Below are 19370 nucleotides of genomic sequence, written 5' to 3' on the forward strand. Positions count from 1 at the left end.
GTAAAGCGAAAACAGAAAAAAACGATAAAGAAAACATGTGGCCACTTTCAGATATCTTGATCTGTAAAACAACAGGTTTTTTTTCCAACATGACAATAAAAGTTTACTTTTGTTGCATTTTTGTCTGTCAATGTGTTGTACTTATGATGGTAAATTTGAGTATTTGGAAAAAATGTAATCTTCTTTCAAATGGAATTATAATGTTTATATATATATATATATATATATATATATATATATATATATATATATATATATATATATATATATATATATAATGCATTTTCTCTTGTATTCTCAGTTCTACAGCAAAACTTTACTATATCTGTTCTGACAAACTATTCACCAAAAAGAAAAAAAAAAGATGCACAATGTAAAATGAAGGGCTCTGGCAGAGTAAAATTATCCATTAAGAAGTTAAAGAGATTCACCCAGGACGTTCACCCAGACATTAAAATTATGTCATATTTTACTCACCCTCATCTCATGTTGTTCCAAACCTGTATGACTTTTTTCTTAAGCAGAACACACACAGCTTAAAAAGCCCCAAAAGTATCATAAATGTAGTCCATAGTAGACTTGTGCAACAAATTAAAAAAATTTTTTAAGACATATAGCTTTGGTAAGAAGGTAAGACATTTTTCATCAAACATATTGACTTCTGTTATACTTTTAGGCCCTTTTCTTTCTTTCTTTTTTTTACATTTTTTATTTGAATCACTAATAAACACCATTGTTTTAAAGAGACAGACTGGAATATTAATTCAAACATTCCTTTTTGTTCTGCATGAGAGATAAAAAGTCATATGGGTTTAGAAAAATATTAGTTGAGAAAATTATGACAGAATTGTTATTTTTGGGGTAAACGATCAATAGTGATACAACAGCATTGTGTTATAATTCATGTCTATGAAATAATATTTTTGTGTCATTCTTCTTTTGTCATCATATTCATAAAATGTTTCATACTGAAGTTTGCCACCTTACAGATATGGACATCACAGGTTCAATCACTTGGTTTAAGAATTGACATTTGATCTATAGCTGATGCTACACTGCAGGAAGGCCACAGTGAGTTGGCTTAAATGCATCAGAGCAGCACTTATCTATAAACATGAGAGATTTCCTATGGCTTCAGACAAAATTATGGTGTTGAAGATTGAGCATTAGGGTTATTACACAATCTGCTGATGAACTAAAAGCAAATAGTGTGCTTTTGATTTGAAGTTTAAATCAAAACTGATAAGAACTTGTTTTTATGCATTTAGATTACATTTTCACATCCACACCAATACAGTTTTTCACTATAGGTTGTGCATTCCTGTGTCCTTTATGCAGTGGCTTTTATGGCGCCCTGGGAGCTTGGCCATGTCGCCTATACCTAAATCCGCTAGTGCCTTTATGGGTATACTGTACAAGTCAATTTGGGTATAATTATCTCAAATTAAACATTGAACCAGGTCGGCTGGATTTTGCATTATCCACCTCACATATTGCAATCTGAACTTGACCGATATGTTCCACTTGAGATGAACAGTTAAGTGAGCTTTGAGTGGTGGATGAACATAAGTCTGCCCAGTGTGAGACTGGCCTTGGTTAGATGCTCAGGCCATTTGTGTGAGGTCAACTGATAATGTTTGCCAGTATGCGCTTGGAGAGGTCTGATCCACAGCAAATCACTCAATCCAAAAAAGACAACCCCTCACCTCAAACAGAGACATGGCATGGTAGACTGAAAGAGCAACATACAAAGATGCTATGAATAGTTTATAGATTAAAAAAGAGAGGTGCTGGCCTGGAAGAATCTGACATCATTATTTGAGGTCAGGCAAGGCCAGCTGACCCTATCCGTGAATGGTTCTACCACAGCCTTCTCCCATATTCATAGCCTGAAGCCATTTTTAAACCAATAAATTCTGGTTTGCAATTCACCAACAGTTAACAACTGGCAACTTAAAGGAATTGTTTACCCAAAAATAATTTACTCACTCTCATGCCATCCCAGATGTGTATGACTTTCTTTCTTCTGCAGAGCATAAATTAACTTTTTTAGAAAAATATCTGTTCTGTAGGTCCATACAATGCAAGTAGTTGGTGACCAAAACTTTGAATCTCCATAAAAGCACATAAAGGCAGCGTATAAGTATTTCATATTACTCCAATGGTTATATATATCTTCTGAAACAATATAATACGTTTTGGGTGAAAAGGACAAAAAAATAGCTTCTTTTCGCTATTAATCCTGACGTCTCCTTGGCAATCATGATCTCAAGACTGACTACACTTTCTTGGCCAACTAGTGCTCTGTGCATGTCAGCACTAAGGATGTGTAATCAAGTTTGAAATCACAATCGTGCCTAGCGACAGCAATCCCAAAAAACAATTGGATCGTGTCAACAGAAATGGATTTAAGGATTCTTTTAATACTACCTTTGTGCTTTTTGTAAATGAAGTTTTGGTCACCATCGATTTTGACCACTTTTGTCCTCGTCACCTGAGATCTCATTGAAAGATCAGAAAATCTGGCCTGCCAAATATGAAAAAAAATAATGTAAATATAGCTATAATGTGTAAACCGAAAACCCCTTTCCATCAACGGTCTTCATATTCTGACACAGAATCAACAGAAATCAAAATACTTCTATTTTTAACGTGTTTATGATCATTTGGCACTCTCACAGATTCTTATTTTATGTTTACTCACTATCCTTGCCAACCTTTTGAGGATTACAGATACGTGTATGCCTTACATTCTGTCACTGTATCTGTGAATTAATTTGCATCACATTCTTAACATTGAACGAAAGGTGTAAATTAAAGCTTGAATGAAATTGATTTAGAAGACCTGAAATTACAAATAAACAATAGCACCATCTTGCGGCCAATACAGACATTATGCAAGGCACATATTTTTAGTATTCTTTTAGCATTAACAGCACTGTTTAACTTTTTTATTATTAAATTCTTTAATAAAAAGAACAAACTATTATATGCTCATGCTCTAGAAATGAAGAAATAAACTTTCAAGGCCATAAACAGTGGCAAATTCATTGCAGGAATACATAAGATATGTGAAACATTAATGTCCTGAATTTGGTTTGAAACACAAATATTTAAATTTTTGATTTATAGAAAAGTTCAGAGGAATGTAACTTGAATGTCCACTTTAAAGATAAATCAATAAAAGTTTGCAAACATGTCACCCAGCTAAAATTTACTGCAAGTTTATACACATAAAAGAGATAAAAAATGTACAACAAACATAAAAGTTAAAACTATTAAGAAGATTGGCATGTATCTTGATTCTTGTCATAGTAAGCATGCTTCTGTATGAGTGCTATTCTCTGTTCATGCTGAATTAAAACAGATATTTCCGGCAGTTCTTCACTCCACATTTGCACTCCATCCGGATCAGTTTGGTGGGTGATCTTTCAATTCCTGCTCGACTGAAGTCAGAGTCCATTTTTGAGCTCTCTGCATCGACTGCATCAACTGGGACAAATTAGAAAGACAGGAAAACAGTACAATGTAAACATGCTTTTACAATGATTGTTAATCATTAATTTATTTATTTTAATGTAATAAAAATCAGAATAAAATACTTATATTCTTACCTGTCATCTTGTAGTCAAAGGTAAGCTCCTCTCCTGCTTTGATCCCTCGCTTTGCAAAGAATGCGATTCTGGGAAGTCGCTCATCCAAGTTGTCAATAAAAACATTATATACCTGCAAGTTTGGATCACACTGAAAAAACATTGGTAAAGACCTATTATTTTAATGCGTTGTCAAGTATTACTATACGTCCCCTAATTTCACAACGTTAAACAACAATAATAAGTAGATGGGTACATTTCCTGAAGAAAATGTGAGTGGTGCTTGCCGTGGCGAAACTCGTCAAACAGCATGTTATAACTTGAAAAGAACAAAAATTATGTTCATAAATAAATCAACCCAGAAGTCTGTACGATTTTCTGGTGCAGAAATATGTGATTTGTTACTCTGTTGCTAGGGTAAGCCCATGTGGTTGCTATGCAGTTACCAAGGTAATACAATACATGGCTCCTTTCCATCCTGAGTGAAATAAGTCAACCCGGAAGTCTGTAGTGTTTTCTGGTGCAGAGATATGTGATTTGTTACTCGGTTGCTAGGGTAACCCCATCTGGTTGCTGGGCAGTTACCATAGTGATACTAATGAAGTGTCCTTGCCATCCTGATTGAAATAAGTCATCCCGGAAGTCTCTACGTTTTTGTGATGCAGAGATATGTGATTTGTTACTCGGTTGCTAGGGTAACCCCATCTGGTTGCTAGGCAGTTACCATAGTGATACTAATCAAGTCTCCTTGCCATCCTGATTGAAATAAGTCAACCCGGAAGTCTCTACGTTTTTCTGATGCAGAGATATGTGATTTGTTACTCGGTTGCTAGGGTAACCCGATCTGGTTGCTAGGCAGTTACCATAGTGATACTAATGAAGTGTCCTTGCCATCCTGATTGAAATAAGTCAACCTGGAAGTCTCTACGTTTTTGTGATGCAGAGATATGTGATTTGTTACTCTGTTGCTAGGGTAACCCCATCTGGTTGCTAGGCAGTTACCATAGTGATACTAATCAAGTCTCCTTGCCATCCTGATTGAAATAAATCAACCCAGAAGTCTCTCTGAGTTTCTGGTGCAGAGATATGTGATTTGTTACTCGGTTGCTAGGGTAACCCCATGTGGTTGCTAGGCAGTTACCATAGTGATACTAATCAAGTCTCTTTGCCATCCTGATTGAAATAAGTCAACCCGGAAGTCTCTACGTTTTTGTGATGCAGAGCTATGTGATTTGTTAGTTGGTTGCTAGGGTAACCCCATCTGGTTGCTAGGCAGTTACCATAGTGATACTAATGAAGTCTCCTTGCCATCCTGATTGAAATAAGTCAACCCGGAAGTCTCTACGTTATTGTGATGCAGAGATATGTGATTTGCTAGTCGGTTGCTAGGGTAACCCCATCTGGTTGCTAGGCAATTACCATAGTGATACTAATGAAGTGTCCTTGCCATCCGGGTTGACTTATTTCAATCAGGAAGTCTCTACGTTTTTGTGATGCAGAGATATGTGATTTGTTACTCGGTTGCTAGGGTAACCCCATCTGGTTGCTAGGCAGTTACCATAGTGATAATAATCAAGTCTCCTTGCCATCATGATTGAAATAAGTCAAGCCGGAAGTCTCTACGTTTTTCTGATGCAGAGATATGTGATTTGTTACTCGGTTGCTAGGGTAACCCCATCTGGTTGCTAGGCAGTTACCATAGTGATAATAATCAAGTCTCCTTGCCATCCTGATTGAAATAAGTCAAGCCGGAAGTCTCTACGTTTTTCTGATGCAGAGATATGTGATTTGTTACTCTGTTGCTAGGGTAACCCCATGTGGTTGCTAGGCAGTTACCATAGTGATACTTATGAAGTCTCCTTGTCATCCTGATTGAAATAAATCAACCCAGAATTCTCTCTGATTTCCTGGTGCAGAGATGTAGTTATTGCTAAATGGTTGTTAGGGTACTCTGTTTAGTTGCTAGGGAGTGGTTTGGCAGCTGCCAAACATAAATCTCCAAAGGCTGCTTGTCAGTATGAATGATATAAACCAACTCCCATACCTCTGTGACATTCAGAATGGAAGATATGCCTCTATGGATTTTGGTTGCTAAGGTGCTCGACAATGGTTGCTAGGGAGGGGCTAGGAAGTGTTGAGGTGATTCATGATTGGCTGTTTGCTGTCCCGAGTCAAACGAGACCACCCTTGTGTTTCTATGACACTTCTATCCGGAGATATCCCTTTGATCTGTTTCAATAGAAGTCTATGGGAGTTGTTGCTAAGGTGCTGTAAATGGTTGCTAGGGCGTGGCTTGATAGCTTCACAATGATCCTGAGAGACTGATTGGTCGTCTGAGTAAAATGAGCCCGCCCCCTCGTCTCTATGACACTGTGATCCAGAGCTATGTTCAATACAAAATCCTTAGCCATTTCATATCATGGGCCGTCCTACACCATTATAAGTCAATTGGGGCATTTTTGTGCAGCTCCTGCCCCCCAGGGGTGCAACTTTTACCCCATGTTGAGGTATGCTCTTACAGAGCCTGCCAGCCTCTTCAAATGTGGCAAATCACACGTTTCTGCGAAATCCTCGCTCGGAGCTGTGACGCGTCAAAGTTTGTCGCAATGTTAAGTCTATGGGATTTTTTGGCCGCTTTTTTGGCCCTGGGGCAAACACCGTACCCCCGATCGCTTATAAAAGTCATAGCACACGTGTCCTCAATAGGCCGTTCGATCTGACACCTCATTCGTGGGTCTACGCCAAACGAATTTGTTAGAAAGTTAGGTGCCGAAGTTTTGTACGGAGATATAAAAATAAAAATAAAAATAATAAGTATGTGAGATTACAATAGTGATGCTTTGCAAGCACCACTAATAATAACAATAATAAAAGAGTAAAAACACAAAAATGTAAAAAAAAAATAAATAATAAATTATACCAGAAATTTGAATTTACTGGATTTATATCCTGGCTTGTGAATATTACTAAATCTATGATAGAAAAAAATATATACAGTGGGTACGGAAAGTATTCAGACCCCCTTAAATTTTTCACTCTTTGTTATATTGCAGCCATTTGCTAAAATCATTAAAGTTCATTTTTTTTCCTAATTATTGTACACACAGCACCCCATATTGACAGAAAAACACAGAATTGTTGACATTTTTGCACATTTATTAAAAAAGGAAAACTGAAATATCACATGGTCCTAAGTATTCAGACCCTTTGCTGTGACACTCATATATTTAACTCAGGTGCTGTCCATTTCTTCTGATCATCCTTGAGATGGTTCTACACCTTCAATTGAGTCCAGCTGTGTTTGATTATACTGATTGGACTTGATTAGGAAAGCCACACACCTGTCTATATAAGACCTTACAGCTCACAGTGCATGTCAGAGCAAATGAGAATCATGAGGTCAAAGGAACTGCCTGAAGAGCTCAGAGACAGAATTGTGGCAAGGCACAGATCTGGCCAAGGTTACAAAAAAATGTCTGCTGCCCTTAAGGTTCATAAGAGCACAGTGGCCTCCATAATCCTTAAATCGAAGACGTTTGGGACGACCAGAACCCTTCCTAGAGCTGGCCGTCCGGCCAAACTGAGCTATCGGGGGAGAAGAGCCTTGGTGAGAGAGGTAAAGAAGAACCCAAAGATCACTGTGGCTGAGCTCCAGAGATGCAGTCGGGAGATGGAGAATGTTGTAGTAAGTCAACCATCACTGCAGCCATCCACCAGTCGGGGCTTTATGGCAGAGTGGCCCGACGGAAGCCTCTCCTCAGTGCAAGACAAATGAAAGCCCGCATGGAGTTTGCTAAAAAACACCTGAAGGACTCCAAGATGGTGATAAATAAGATTCTCTGGTCTGATGAGACCAAGATAGAACTTTTTGGCCTTAATTCTAAGCGGTATGTGTGGAGAAAACCAGGCACTGCTCATCACCTGTCCAATACAGTCTCAACAGTGAAGCATGATGGTGGCAGCATCATGCTGTGGGGGTGTTTTTCAGCTGCAGGGACAGGACGACTGGTTGCAATCGAGGGAAAGATGAATGCGGCCAAGTACAGGGATATCCTGGACAAAAACCTTCTCCAGAGTGCTCTGGACCTCAGACTGGGCCGAAGGTTCACCTTCCAACAAGACAATGACCCGAAGCACACCGCTAAAATAACGAAGGAGTGGCTTCACAACAACTCCGTGACTGTTCTTGAATGGCCCAGCCAGAGCCCTGACTTAAACCCAATTGAGCATCTCTGGAGAGACCTGAAAATGGCTGTCCACCAATGTTTACCATCCAACCTGACAGAACTGGAGAGGATCTGCAAGGAGGAATGGCAGAGGATACCCAAATCCAGATGTGAAAAACTTGTTGCATCTTTCCCAAAAAGACTCATGGCTGTATTAGATCAAAAGGGTGCTTCTACTAAATCCTGAACAAAGGGTCTGAATACTTAGGACCATGTGATATTTCAGTTTTCCTTTTTTAATAAATGTGCAAAACTGTCAACAATTCTGTGTTTTTCTGTCAATATGGGGTGCTGTGTGTACAATAATGAGGAAAAAAAATGAACTTAAATGATTTTAGCAAATGGCTGCAATATAACAAAGAGTGAAAAATTTAAGGGGGTCTGAATACTTTCCGTACCCACTGTATATATTTCTTTGTACCTTATGCTTAACAATATCTATAACAGTGGACTGATTACTCTGATCAGTATTCTTCAACTGGGATTTATCATCACAAATTTACATGTTCATGCAACACACCGGCAATCATCAAATATCAATAAAAACTGTTCTCTAAAAATATGCTTTATGTAGCTTGTTCGTGCTCACACTGTGGTTGACAAAGTGAGATATGTTTCCATAATGAGCTGCATCGACAGTGTAGACGTCATCCACGTAGTCTAGATCAAACAGGTAGGTGACACCCTGTTTATCGTACGCCACTCCTCTCCTCTCAGCCTCCTCTGTGGTGATGACCTGATCAAACATACAGCTGATAACAGATCAGTGATCAGCATTTACAGAAATGCAAGTGTCTGCACAATGACTTAAAGGAATAGATCACCCAAAAATTAAAAGTTTTTCATCATTTACTCACCCTCATGCCATCCCAGATGTGTATGACTCTCTTTCTTCAGCAGAACACAAAGTTGTGAAAAATATCTCAGCTCTAAAGGTCCACACAATGCAAGTCAATGGTGGCCAGAACGTTGAAGCTCCAAAAAGCACATTAAGGCAGCATAAAAGTAATCCATACGACTCCAGTGGTTTAATCCATTTCATCTGAAGCAATCCAATCTGTTTTGGGTGAGAACAGACCAAAATGTAACACATATTTCACTATAAATCTTGACATCAGCAGTCTCCTTGGCCATCATGATTTCAAGCATGATTAGACTTCCTAGCGCCATCTAGCTCTCTGTGCATTCATCAAGCACTAGGAAGTGTACATTTTGGGCAGTTCTCCCTTAAAACCATTTGGATTGCTTCAGAAGACATCGATTAAACCACTTAAAGTCTTATGGATTACTTTTATGCTGCCTTTATGGGCATTTTGGAGCATTCAAATGTTGGCACTTGCATTGTGAGGACCTACAGAGCTGAGATATTCTTCTCAAAATATTCATGTGTGTTCTTCAGAAGAAAGTCATACAAAAATATTGTTGACTTTTGTATAACAAATAGCTTGCTATGTTCCTCATTTGCAAATTGCTTTGGATAAAATTCTAAATGACTAAATATAAATGTAATGCAAATGTTTTGGGGGCGGGCCGATAGGGAGGGTCTTTTGTAATTGTTTTAAAACAGTGATTATTACAGCGACACAGAAATTACACCCTTCACCTTGAAATAAGTGTTAATATTGCTATTGAAGAAGTGAAAAATGTTTACTTCTGGAGGAATGTGTTTATAGACAATAAGAAAACAGGGGACTATTCATTCTAGTGCACATGCCATCCTCAGAGAATCCACATTAACCTATTTAACTTGCTTACCTCCCCAAGATACTCCATTACAAAGCCATTTTTGTAAATCCTCTGTAGTGTCCGCACACCCCATCCTCTCCCATTGGCTGTTTTGAAAATGCACATATCATACTGAATACCTCTCTGCACAACTCTGTTCCCACAGTCTGGCCCACATCGGCACATAGAGTTACACTCATAGATGGGCACACCAGGTTTCACTTTCACCTGCCTGCTGTCATTATATGACCAGCGATGACCCATCAGCCCTGGGCAGCAGCCGTTAACTGGCTGAGAGAGGCAGTTCTCACACTCACATCCCACGGTCACTGGGTGCACCTCAACTCCTTTCCAAAACGTATTGTCATTAATGTAGGTGAAGTCTTTAGGAGGTCCGTCCAGGTCAACGTCATTACTGACGAATATGCGGCCCTTCTGCCTGCAGGTCTGATTTATGAGGTCTTCCCATTTCTGAAGCTTTATCCGCTGTTTAACTTTCTTGAGAAGGATGGAGACACTGGGAGCACTCAGAGATGATGAATCGAGTGGCTCGTTGGCCTCAAGAAGAGCCGTCTCCATGTCTTGCCGGAACTGGTCCAAGAGTATGGGGCATTTAAGGTTTTTGAGAGGCTCCCATGTGTTCTCGCACTCTGCATAGCCCTTCCACTTCACCAGAAAGAATTCTCGACCCTAGACAAAAATATTACTGAGGTCACAATGCGGCAGAACTAAGTGACATAATGAATTATGTCAATTTAGAACATGGAATTAGTGGATATGGGAACAAAAAGCAGGTACAGCTGGTGGCACAAATGATGAGGTCACAGGTTTGTGTTATTGGAAGATGGAGGATAGTTCTTACACTTTAACTTGTTAATATTTATGATATGTTTATTTTTGAAAATCAATTTCTAAAAGCTTGACAAACAGCTTGTAAACATTTCCACCATTATTGACCAGTAAAAAAAATACAAGTGATTGAACAAATGTTGACCTGCTATTGGTCAAGTTGTCTTAATAGAATAAGCCATTAGACAGTTTATTATAGGCTTTATAGGTATACAGTAAAACAGTTATGAAGCACAAAACAATTAATGAAATAGCAAAAATGTAGAGGGCAAATGTATAAAAATATCAAACCAATGTTTTGGCCAACAAATATTGTAATTTTGCTATAGTAGAAATATGATGAAATTGGAATTTTCGATTGGAGGATAGAATTAAAGGATAGTTCATTGAAAAATGACAATTGTCTCATAATTTACTCACCCTCATGCTATCTCATATGTCTATGACTCTCTTTCTTCGGCAGAACACAAACAAAGTTGTGAAGAATATCTCAGCTCTAAAGGTCCACACAATGCAACTCAACGGTGACCAAAACTCTGAAGCTCCAAAAAGCACATAAAGGCCACATAGAGGTAATCATAAAGACTCCAGTGGTTTAATCAATGTCTTCAGAATCGATCTAATCGGTTTTGTGTGAGAACTGACCAAAATATAACTCCTTTTTCCCTGTACGTCTTGGCATTGCAGTCTGTAGGCATGATCAAGATTTCAAACTTGATTACATTATCTGCTCAGAATACTAGATGGTGCTAGGAAGATTAATCAAGATTGAAATAATGATGTCAATGTCATGAGTTACATATTGATTTGTTCTCACTCAACTATTTGGATTACTTCAGTAGAAATTGATTAAACCAATTTGTATGGATTACTGGTATGTTCATTTTGGAGCTTCAAAGTTTTGGTCACCAATCACTTGCATTGTATGGACCATGGAACTGAGATATTTTTCTAAAAATCTTTGTATTCTGCATGAGATAAAAAGTCATACATCTGAGATGGCATGTGGGTGAGTAAATAATAAAGAGATTTTAAATTTTTGGGTGAACTATTCCTTTAAAATGTATTCTAATTTACGAGAGTTTATTATCTTAATTTTAACTATCCCATATTGAGTCTTAAAATCCCAAGATCGATATTTTACTTTTAGTTTGGTTTTGGTTGCAATGCTTAGCCTATATCTGTTAAATAAACAGCAATTAAACTGCACAGTTTGGACCATGTTGTTAATTTTTTTAATCAACAATTTAATACTGTCCCAAATTAGAAGGTACCCTGTAGCATTAGCTGGGTGAGAATGTCTTTAATAAGTTAGCAATATGGACAATCTAATTGGAATATACTCGTGGTCGGCCGATATATCGCCGATGCCAATAGATCGGCCGATATATCGCCGATGCCAATAAATCGGCCGATATTCTGACTTTTTTAATTATCGTATCAGCCGGTTTTCAGCCATTTTCCTGGTTGGGCGATATGTTTCTTGAAGGTGTTGAGAATCACCTGCTTGCATGTGAAGCAACTGTTTGTTGTTACGTACCATTGTATTACTACAATAATAGACCGGTGTGTAACACAGTGTCATTTAAACGGTCCGCATATATGATCCGTGGTAGATGCGTCTGAGCTCATAATGTTAAAACCTGTTTCATTCTCCTCTCTCTCATCAACAAATCCCTGAAACTTTTAGCTGTATTGTCTAATGATAAAAAAAAGGCAAATATCAGTAAAACTAATATCATATACTGTCTGAAAGTATGCGCATATCTTGTTTAAACATATGCTATACACAAATATCACAAAACGTATGCAAATCCAGCATCCTGTGGGGCGCTCATTTATTTACCTCTAAAGCACGTATTGAAACGGTCTCTCCACAGCAGATCCCTGTAACTTTTCTAATAATAAAAGGCAAATATCAATAAAACTTGTATTATATACCATCTGCAAATATCTTGTTTAAACAGATGTAACTCACGAACCTCACAAAAATCCTGCCTTTTCTTCCCCCCGAGCACTCATCTAATAGGCTATCTTCTCCTGAAGCGCGTATTCTATCAGCCAGAATCAAAAACTTCAGGATCAGGATAAAAATTTCCTCTGATCCAAAATCATGATGGCCAGCCCATGACAATCCAAGCAGGTGATCCAGGCCGTTTAAACTGTCAGGAGATTGCTGCTGCTTGCGCTGGATCCGCACAAGCGCGTGAGTGCAACTTCAAAGTAAAATGCGATTGCTAACGTGGACATGTCATACATGGTTGCTGGACTACAGTCAGTGGTATAACCAAGGGTATATATTTGAAGTCAGAGAATAATCTCTAACATTCTGTGTGAGCCTGGGTCTAATTTGGGTGATGGAGGTTTCAGCCAAGGCACCATACAAGCGAGAACCACTACTGTATAAATTAGATTTAAAAAAGCAAAATTTCTGATTTCTGAAAGAACATTTTGAATGCTTCAGTGTTAAGAAAAATTTGGCCAAAAACTTGGCCCATCCATTTTTATTGAGGCCCACCTAAAAGTAATTTCCAGGCTACGCCCTTGACCACAGTGTATCCTGTTATTTCCTTCTAATATATTAACAATTTCTTCATGTGCATATAAATTACTAAAATTTGATAAATAACAGAAATCAGAAGAAACTGCTATCTACCATTTAAAATACAATATTACTTTTAAAATTTTAAGTTTTGTGTGAAATTGAGTAAATATGGTACTAAATAAGAGTTAATTATTTTTTTTTGCAATTTTATGTTTATATTATTTACTATATTAAATATTGTGATATATCGGCATTGTATAGGCATATCGAACAACCTGCTCTCTGGATATCGGCATAGGCCATTAAAAAAACACATATCAGTCCATCACTAGAATACACCCAAATGAATCAAATCAGAACTAAATCAGAATCAAATCAAGAGCTTGTGCATTAGAACAGAACCAAATCATCTGTATAGATACCCAACCAACATACAAAACAACTGCTATAGAAAACACACATTTGTATAATTTGATATTTGAATTAATAGTTTCTGAGATAAAGTCAGTGACACATTTCCAGTGTGACAACTAGCCCCATATCTCCCTTACAGTACAAGCAAAACCTTATTAAGACTATTAACTTGCCTTATATTTTTTGTAGTTACACAGGTACTCCACCTCATAGTCATAAAAGTTGTTCTTTGTCACACTCAGCTGCTTGCAGACTAGCCTCTCTCTGCAGCACAGAGCCTGAATGTCTCCCCATGAAAGTTTACAGGACACTCTGCAATCTAAAAACACAAGGGGCAACATAATTTACATGGCTTAACAAACAACTACAACTTTAATAAATCAGGCAAACGATTATCAAGCAAAGCCAAAGAAAGCTATGCCATCAGACACATTCAATTGCCATCCCTCAACTGAGTATTGCTGACACATGTTTATTATAATTAATTTTGTTGCATATGTGGCACAGTTACAACTTCTCTGCACTTGAACACGACTCGTGTTATTTCATACATATAAAACTCCCGCAGAATAATACCATCTAAAACTGCACATTTATACACTGCTATTTATTTTTGCACCGTAACTACACTGTTTAAAGAAAGCGCAATCAAAAGTACCTTTCAAAATGTGCGCCATTTTCACGTCACCGCGGCAAACTGCATGAATCCCGTCAGCCGCGGAAGAGCGTTCTAGGCATTTACGTTGATGATTGGTCGAGGTGTATCTGAGACTATAATATGAAACGCTCATTGGTTAATCCCGTCATTCCTGTTAAAATGGCGCTAGCGTGATGAATAAGGTGAACAATTACATCTCCTTTGATGCTTATACATATACTGTTGGACAATGTTAATAGACAGTTTAACATTTTTTATTTTATTTTTTTTAACACTTTTACTTTCTCAAAGTGCACAGTGTTGTAAGTGCCCTAAATTCCCATGTAAGTGCCCATTCACGCCAATAGATCGCGACAAATGGGGTATTTTATTTGTGAGTATGAGTGAGTGAACATATGAGGTGTTTTTGTTTCCTAACATGAAATCCGGAAATAGACGTTAACTTCGGTAAAGCATCGGTGATTTAATAATTTATCTTCTTTTTGGCGGATATGTGGGGCCTTAAAGTCGTTATGCTTTATATATTGATGTAGTGTCATTTACAAGTGGGATGGGTGGTACATGCCCCTAACACTCTTTGCTTTTGCCACTATTTGAAATAGCTTTAGTCAGGAAAGTGTCTAATGCAGAAAAAACATCTTGAGCTGGAGTTTCTGTTTAATTCGTGTGTTATGGCGGGTGGCGATGTTCTCTTGTGCATCCAGATGCACACTGCACACTACTATACTGCTCTGCAGCAATGCAAAATGCAAACAGATGTGTCATGATATAAAGTACATCCACTGACGTACAGATGCAATCTTAATTTATTCAATTATACATTTATATTAGAGTGGACTAGAACCCGGAACTCCTAATACTAGAGGCAAATTGACTATTCATCAAAACAGTAAAAGGGTTATTTGACATCATCTGCACATAATCTGGTTAACATTTATTGGTTTTGCCATGTTGTGAAAAAAATGTCCCCTCCATTTTTTTCCTCCCATTTTCTCCTCAATTTGGAATGGCCAATTTCCAATGCACTCTAAGTCCTTGTGGTGGCGTAGGGACTCGCCTCAATCCGGGTGGTGGAGGACGAATCTGAGTTGCCTCCTCATCTGAGACCGTCAATCCGCGCATCTTATCACGTGGAACGTTGAGCGCGTTACCGCGGAGAGCACGTGTGGAAGCCCATGTTATTCTCTGCAGCATCCATGCACAACTCACCATGCAAGAGTGAGAACCACACATAGCAACCACAAGGAGGTTACCCCATGTGACTCTCCCCTCCCTAGCAACCGGCCAATTTGGTTGCTTAGGAGACCTGACTGGAGTCACTCAGCACGCCCTGAATTCAACATACAATTATTAAGTTATTTAAATATTCATATAAACATATTTAACAAACATAAAGCTTTTAATTTTTATAATTATAAACACCCTGGATTTGAACTCGCAACTCCAGGGGTGGTAGACAGTGATAATACTCACTGAGCTACCCAGGCCCCAATGTCCCCTCTATTTTTAAAACAAAGTGACAGCCATGGGAATCAGTAATAAATTGTTGTGTACATTTTTAATATTCATTTTATTATATTAATCCATTGGTAGTACATAAATATATATCTTATTATGGAGGGGAAAAAAAATGAATTTCCAATAATTACATGGCCTTTGTGTCACCATGTTTGTACATCACAGTTTTAGGACAATAATGAAAATATGTATATATATTTTTGGGAACAATGGAGTCACAGACATGTGAAGTACAACAATCACACATTAACTACAAAACTATAACATAATATATACATTTTCCATATTTTTCAGCTATACAACAGTAACATCATCATTGACAGTATGGTTAATCTCTGCACTGACAGTAATTGTTGGCAGCGCCACAATAATTGAGTCATCAGGTGGTTTAGTGTGAACTTTCTCTGTGCTTGCTGCAGTTTGCAGTCTGTGCTGTAAGGGGAAGGGGAAGCAGTCCAGTGGGGCATGTTCAATTTTGCAGAGGCTATCTTCACTGTCACTGTTGTATCCTTGGTTATAATGGCATGGCTCATCCTCATGAGAGGAGAGCTGAACAGCAAATGGCAGCTCGTCTTCTGTTTGAATCGCCTTCTCACAAAGCTCTCTTATGGCATCATCTTCTGTTCCATCAACCTCCTCAGGAGAGGGCTCAACTTTCCGGAATGTGCGATGTGCAAAGAGGCTGATGCAGAACATCTCCACAATAACAGAATAGTGGAATATTACTTGGAGAGACCGCAATAGAGAAAAAAGTGTGTTATTTTAACAAATTAAAGCTTTAGTTAAAAGAATAGTTCACCGTCATGTACTCACCGTCATGTTGTTCCAAACATATATGACTTTCATACTTCAGTTAAACATGAGAGTGGGTAAATAAGTATACACTGTATGCACTTTTTATTTTGGGGTGAATTATCCCTTTAACAAATGGCAGCTTTAGTTAAAGCTGCCATTTTCCTGTTTCCAAATTTCCAAACTTTATAAAAATGAGCAGAATCACTTAAAATCTAGTTCTTACACTGAGACCGAAAGAGGTCAGAGAAGGGAGGTGTGCAGGGGATGACATTCAGCGCGCCCATGGTCTCAAGAATTCCACTCTGTAGTCCACAAAGGACCAGGACAACAATGATGCAAATAAACTTTGCTCGCAGACTGTATCCAGGCAATGCTCTTTTTGTGGCTTTATAAAACAGTAGGTAGCCATAAAAGGACAGAAAAGTGGAAACAGCAATTATAGCATTGACATACATGTTGGGGTTAACTTGGTCCACCTATGAGAAAGAGAAACAGATTACAAAGGGACACAGTTTAGTATATTGTAGATCAGAAATTGATAATTGGATCCCTGTAGAGACTACATTTGTCACCTAAATGCCTTCCTCAGGGCTTTTCATTCTACAGTTCCCACCTAATGATATCGTGAGCTTAAAGCAATGACATACTCACATCTCCATAGTCATACTGTTCATCTGTCCAGAGGACAAGAGTGAGGAAGAACAGCAGTGTTCTGACCACAGAAAGCTGAAGGACAGCAGCCATCATCCAGCTTACACTGGTCCTGAAAAAGAATATGATTATCCTTACCTCCAATATAATAAAAAAAAAATCCAGTTATTGTACATTTACTTCAACTTTAAACTATTCTGTAAAGACAGATAATTCTAGAACAGCTGTAAAGAGTCTCAGAGAGTCTCAGAAATGATTAAAGGTATAGTTTACCCAAAAATGCAAATTCTCTCATCAAGTGTATGACTTTCTTTCTTCTCCAGAACACAAACAATTATTTTTAGAAGAATATCTCAGCTCTGTAGGTCCACACAATGCAATGCAAAATGAATGGTGACCAAAATGTTAAAGTTCCAAAATGCACAAAACTGCAAGTATTTTAATCAATGTCTTCTGAAGCGATCACAGACCAAAATGTAACTCCTTTTTCACTATTAATCTTGACACCAGCAGTTGAGCAAGTATTAATCAAGCTCGATTACACATCCTAGCACCATCTGAGCTCTGCGAATGCACCAAGCATTAGGAAGTGATTGTGCCAAGAGACTACAATGGCAAGAAAAAAATATATATATATTTTTTGGTCTGTTCTCACCCAAAATCGATTAGATTGCTTCAGAAGATATTTATTAATTGTATGCTGCATTTATGTGCTTTTTTGAGCTTCAGAATTTTGGTCCCCATTCACTTGCATTGTATGGACCTACAGAGCTGAAATAAAATCGACAAATCTGTTTGTGTTCAGCAGAAGAAAGTTATTCACATCTGGGATGGTATGAGGGTTGGTAAATGATGAGAGAATTAAAATTTTTGGGTGAACTATTCCTTTAAAATGTAAACCAGCAGGTATTTGTGTGAAGTACTTGTTGATGTCAAATAAAGGCAGACAGCAGCAGCAGCAACATGGGAAGGGGTTTGGAGACACCTTCTCCCCTGCTAATGCCTCCAGCATGCGGGCCTTTCCACCGAAGAAGTCCTTGATAAGAACCATGAACTTCAGCAGTGTAATAGAGTGATATCTGTAAAGAAATGATACAAACACATTCCAAATAGATATGATTGTTTGTCTGTCAGTTGGCATCAATATTGTGCAATTCGGTTATAACCATTGAGGTCAAAAGTCACTCACAGAGAAGCAATGAAATTGCAAAGAGATGAGGAGCGAGGAACATACAGCGCAACAACAGACATCATTCCAAAGACCTTTACAGGAAACACAATGTTACCAAATGGCAATTAAAAGCTAGAAATTAATGAAGTTCAGTAACAATTGGTAGGTGCTGTTTTACTGGGTATATTCCCAGGATCCACAGGCTGAGACGTCTGCGCCGTGTAGAGGGAACATGGCGCAGAAAGAAGCCAATCTCTTCCAAGAAGAGAGCAAGCAGCAGCACGGCAAACACTGCAGGAATGAGGAACAGCCAAAGATCGTTTTTGATCACTGAAAGCAGAAAAAAATATTTTTATATAAAAACAAATTATTGCTCAATGTTAAGGGTCATGATATGAGAACTATCCTGTGGCAGGGAGAGGATTAAGAGACACCCTTTCAAAATAAGAAAAATATCATAATAATGTTAAAAATAATTCCTAAAGGCTGAATTAACTGTCTGCATTGCTTGTGTAGGCTACAACAATCTTTATCACGGCAAAGTAGGCTGACCGTTTTTGTCTGGACATTTTAATAGCACAGAACAGTCCCATAAGAAATTGGGAAATCTGGTTTCCCTAGCTAAGAGGCTAGGGGGGTCGATACTCCTGAAAACAGCTAAAACAAGGAAAATATCAGTATTTGGAAAACAGTGATAAAATGGTAGCAAACTCAGCAATCACCAACAATTAAGTTGTTGAATGATGTTGATGTGCAGTTTCATCTGTGTTGTCTGTCAATGCATATACAGTATAAAACACATACAGTAGTTTCCATTACCGCACATACCATATCCATTACATGTACATAGCAGCTTGCCATTCCTATCATTAATCATGGAAAAGCACATGGAAGACATTACATTACTCCAATAGACATGATTTGGGTTAACATATCTACACTTTTCATCTGTTAAAACTTTTACCTTTAAAGAACTCTGATGACAGAGGGATCCCACCCCCCATGAAAGTACAGTTGTTCGCCTTCATTGTTCAGTGAAATCAGAGACGTCCCACAAAACAAGCAGCTCGATTAGGAGCCCTCAGGTGACTGATCAAAATGAGTAAACACAAGCCAAACACCTAAATCATGTGCAAGACTTAGGAAAACAGGGGATTAGTGATAAAATGGTGTACTAAATCTACACAAATGTGGCTTACCGTAGCCAAAGGGATGTCTTCTGGAG

General features: G+C 38.1%; 2 protein-coding genes across 3 annotated transcripts; both read right to left on the reverse strand.

The window, feature by feature from the left end:
• Positions 1 to 3358: 3358 nt before the first annotated feature.
• On the reverse strand, positions 3359 to 14029 carry LOC127630570 (histone-lysine N-methyltransferase SUV39H1-A-like). Its single transcript, XM_052108196.1, has 7 exons — positions 14011 to 14029; positions 13526 to 13671; positions 9575 to 10234; positions 8409 to 8555; positions 8241 to 8297; positions 3615 to 3726; positions 3359 to 3492 (listed from the first exon to the last, which is right to left on the reverse strand). The coding sequence occupies exons 1-7, from the start codon at positions 14027 to 14029 to the stop codon at positions 3359 to 3361; spliced, it is 1275 nt and encodes a 424-aa protein (XP_051964156.1).
• A 1531-nt stretch (positions 14030 to 15560) lies between these two features.
• On the reverse strand, positions 15561 to 19370 carry LOC127631202 (organic solute transporter subunit alpha-like). 2 transcript variants are annotated; one of them, XM_052109247.1, is made up of 8 exons: positions 19345 to 19370; positions 19110 to 19234; positions 18324 to 18475; positions 18164 to 18237; positions 17898 to 18053; positions 16975 to 17086; positions 16547 to 16799; positions 15561 to 16253 (listed from the first exon to the last, which is right to left on the reverse strand). In XM_052109247.1, the coding sequence occupies exons 2-8, from the start codon at positions 19171 to 19173 to the stop codon at positions 15823 to 15825; spliced, it is 1242 nt and encodes a 413-aa protein (XP_051965207.1). In that variant the 5' UTR covers positions 19174 to 19234; positions 19345 to 19370; the 3' UTR covers positions 15561 to 15822. The 2 variants fall into 2 exon arrangements, with proteins under 2 accessions (XP_051965207.1, XP_051965206.1); XM_052109246.1 differs by lacking the exon at positions 19345 to 19370 and having other exon boundaries at positions 19110 to 19258.

This window comes from Xyrauchen texanus, chromosome 37, assembly GCF_025860055.1.
Source record: "Xyrauchen texanus isolate HMW12.3.18 chromosome 37, RBS_HiC_50CHRs, whole genome shotgun sequence".
Taxonomy (NCBI): domain Eukaryota; kingdom Metazoa; phylum Chordata; class Actinopteri; order Cypriniformes; family Catostomidae; genus Xyrauchen; species Xyrauchen texanus.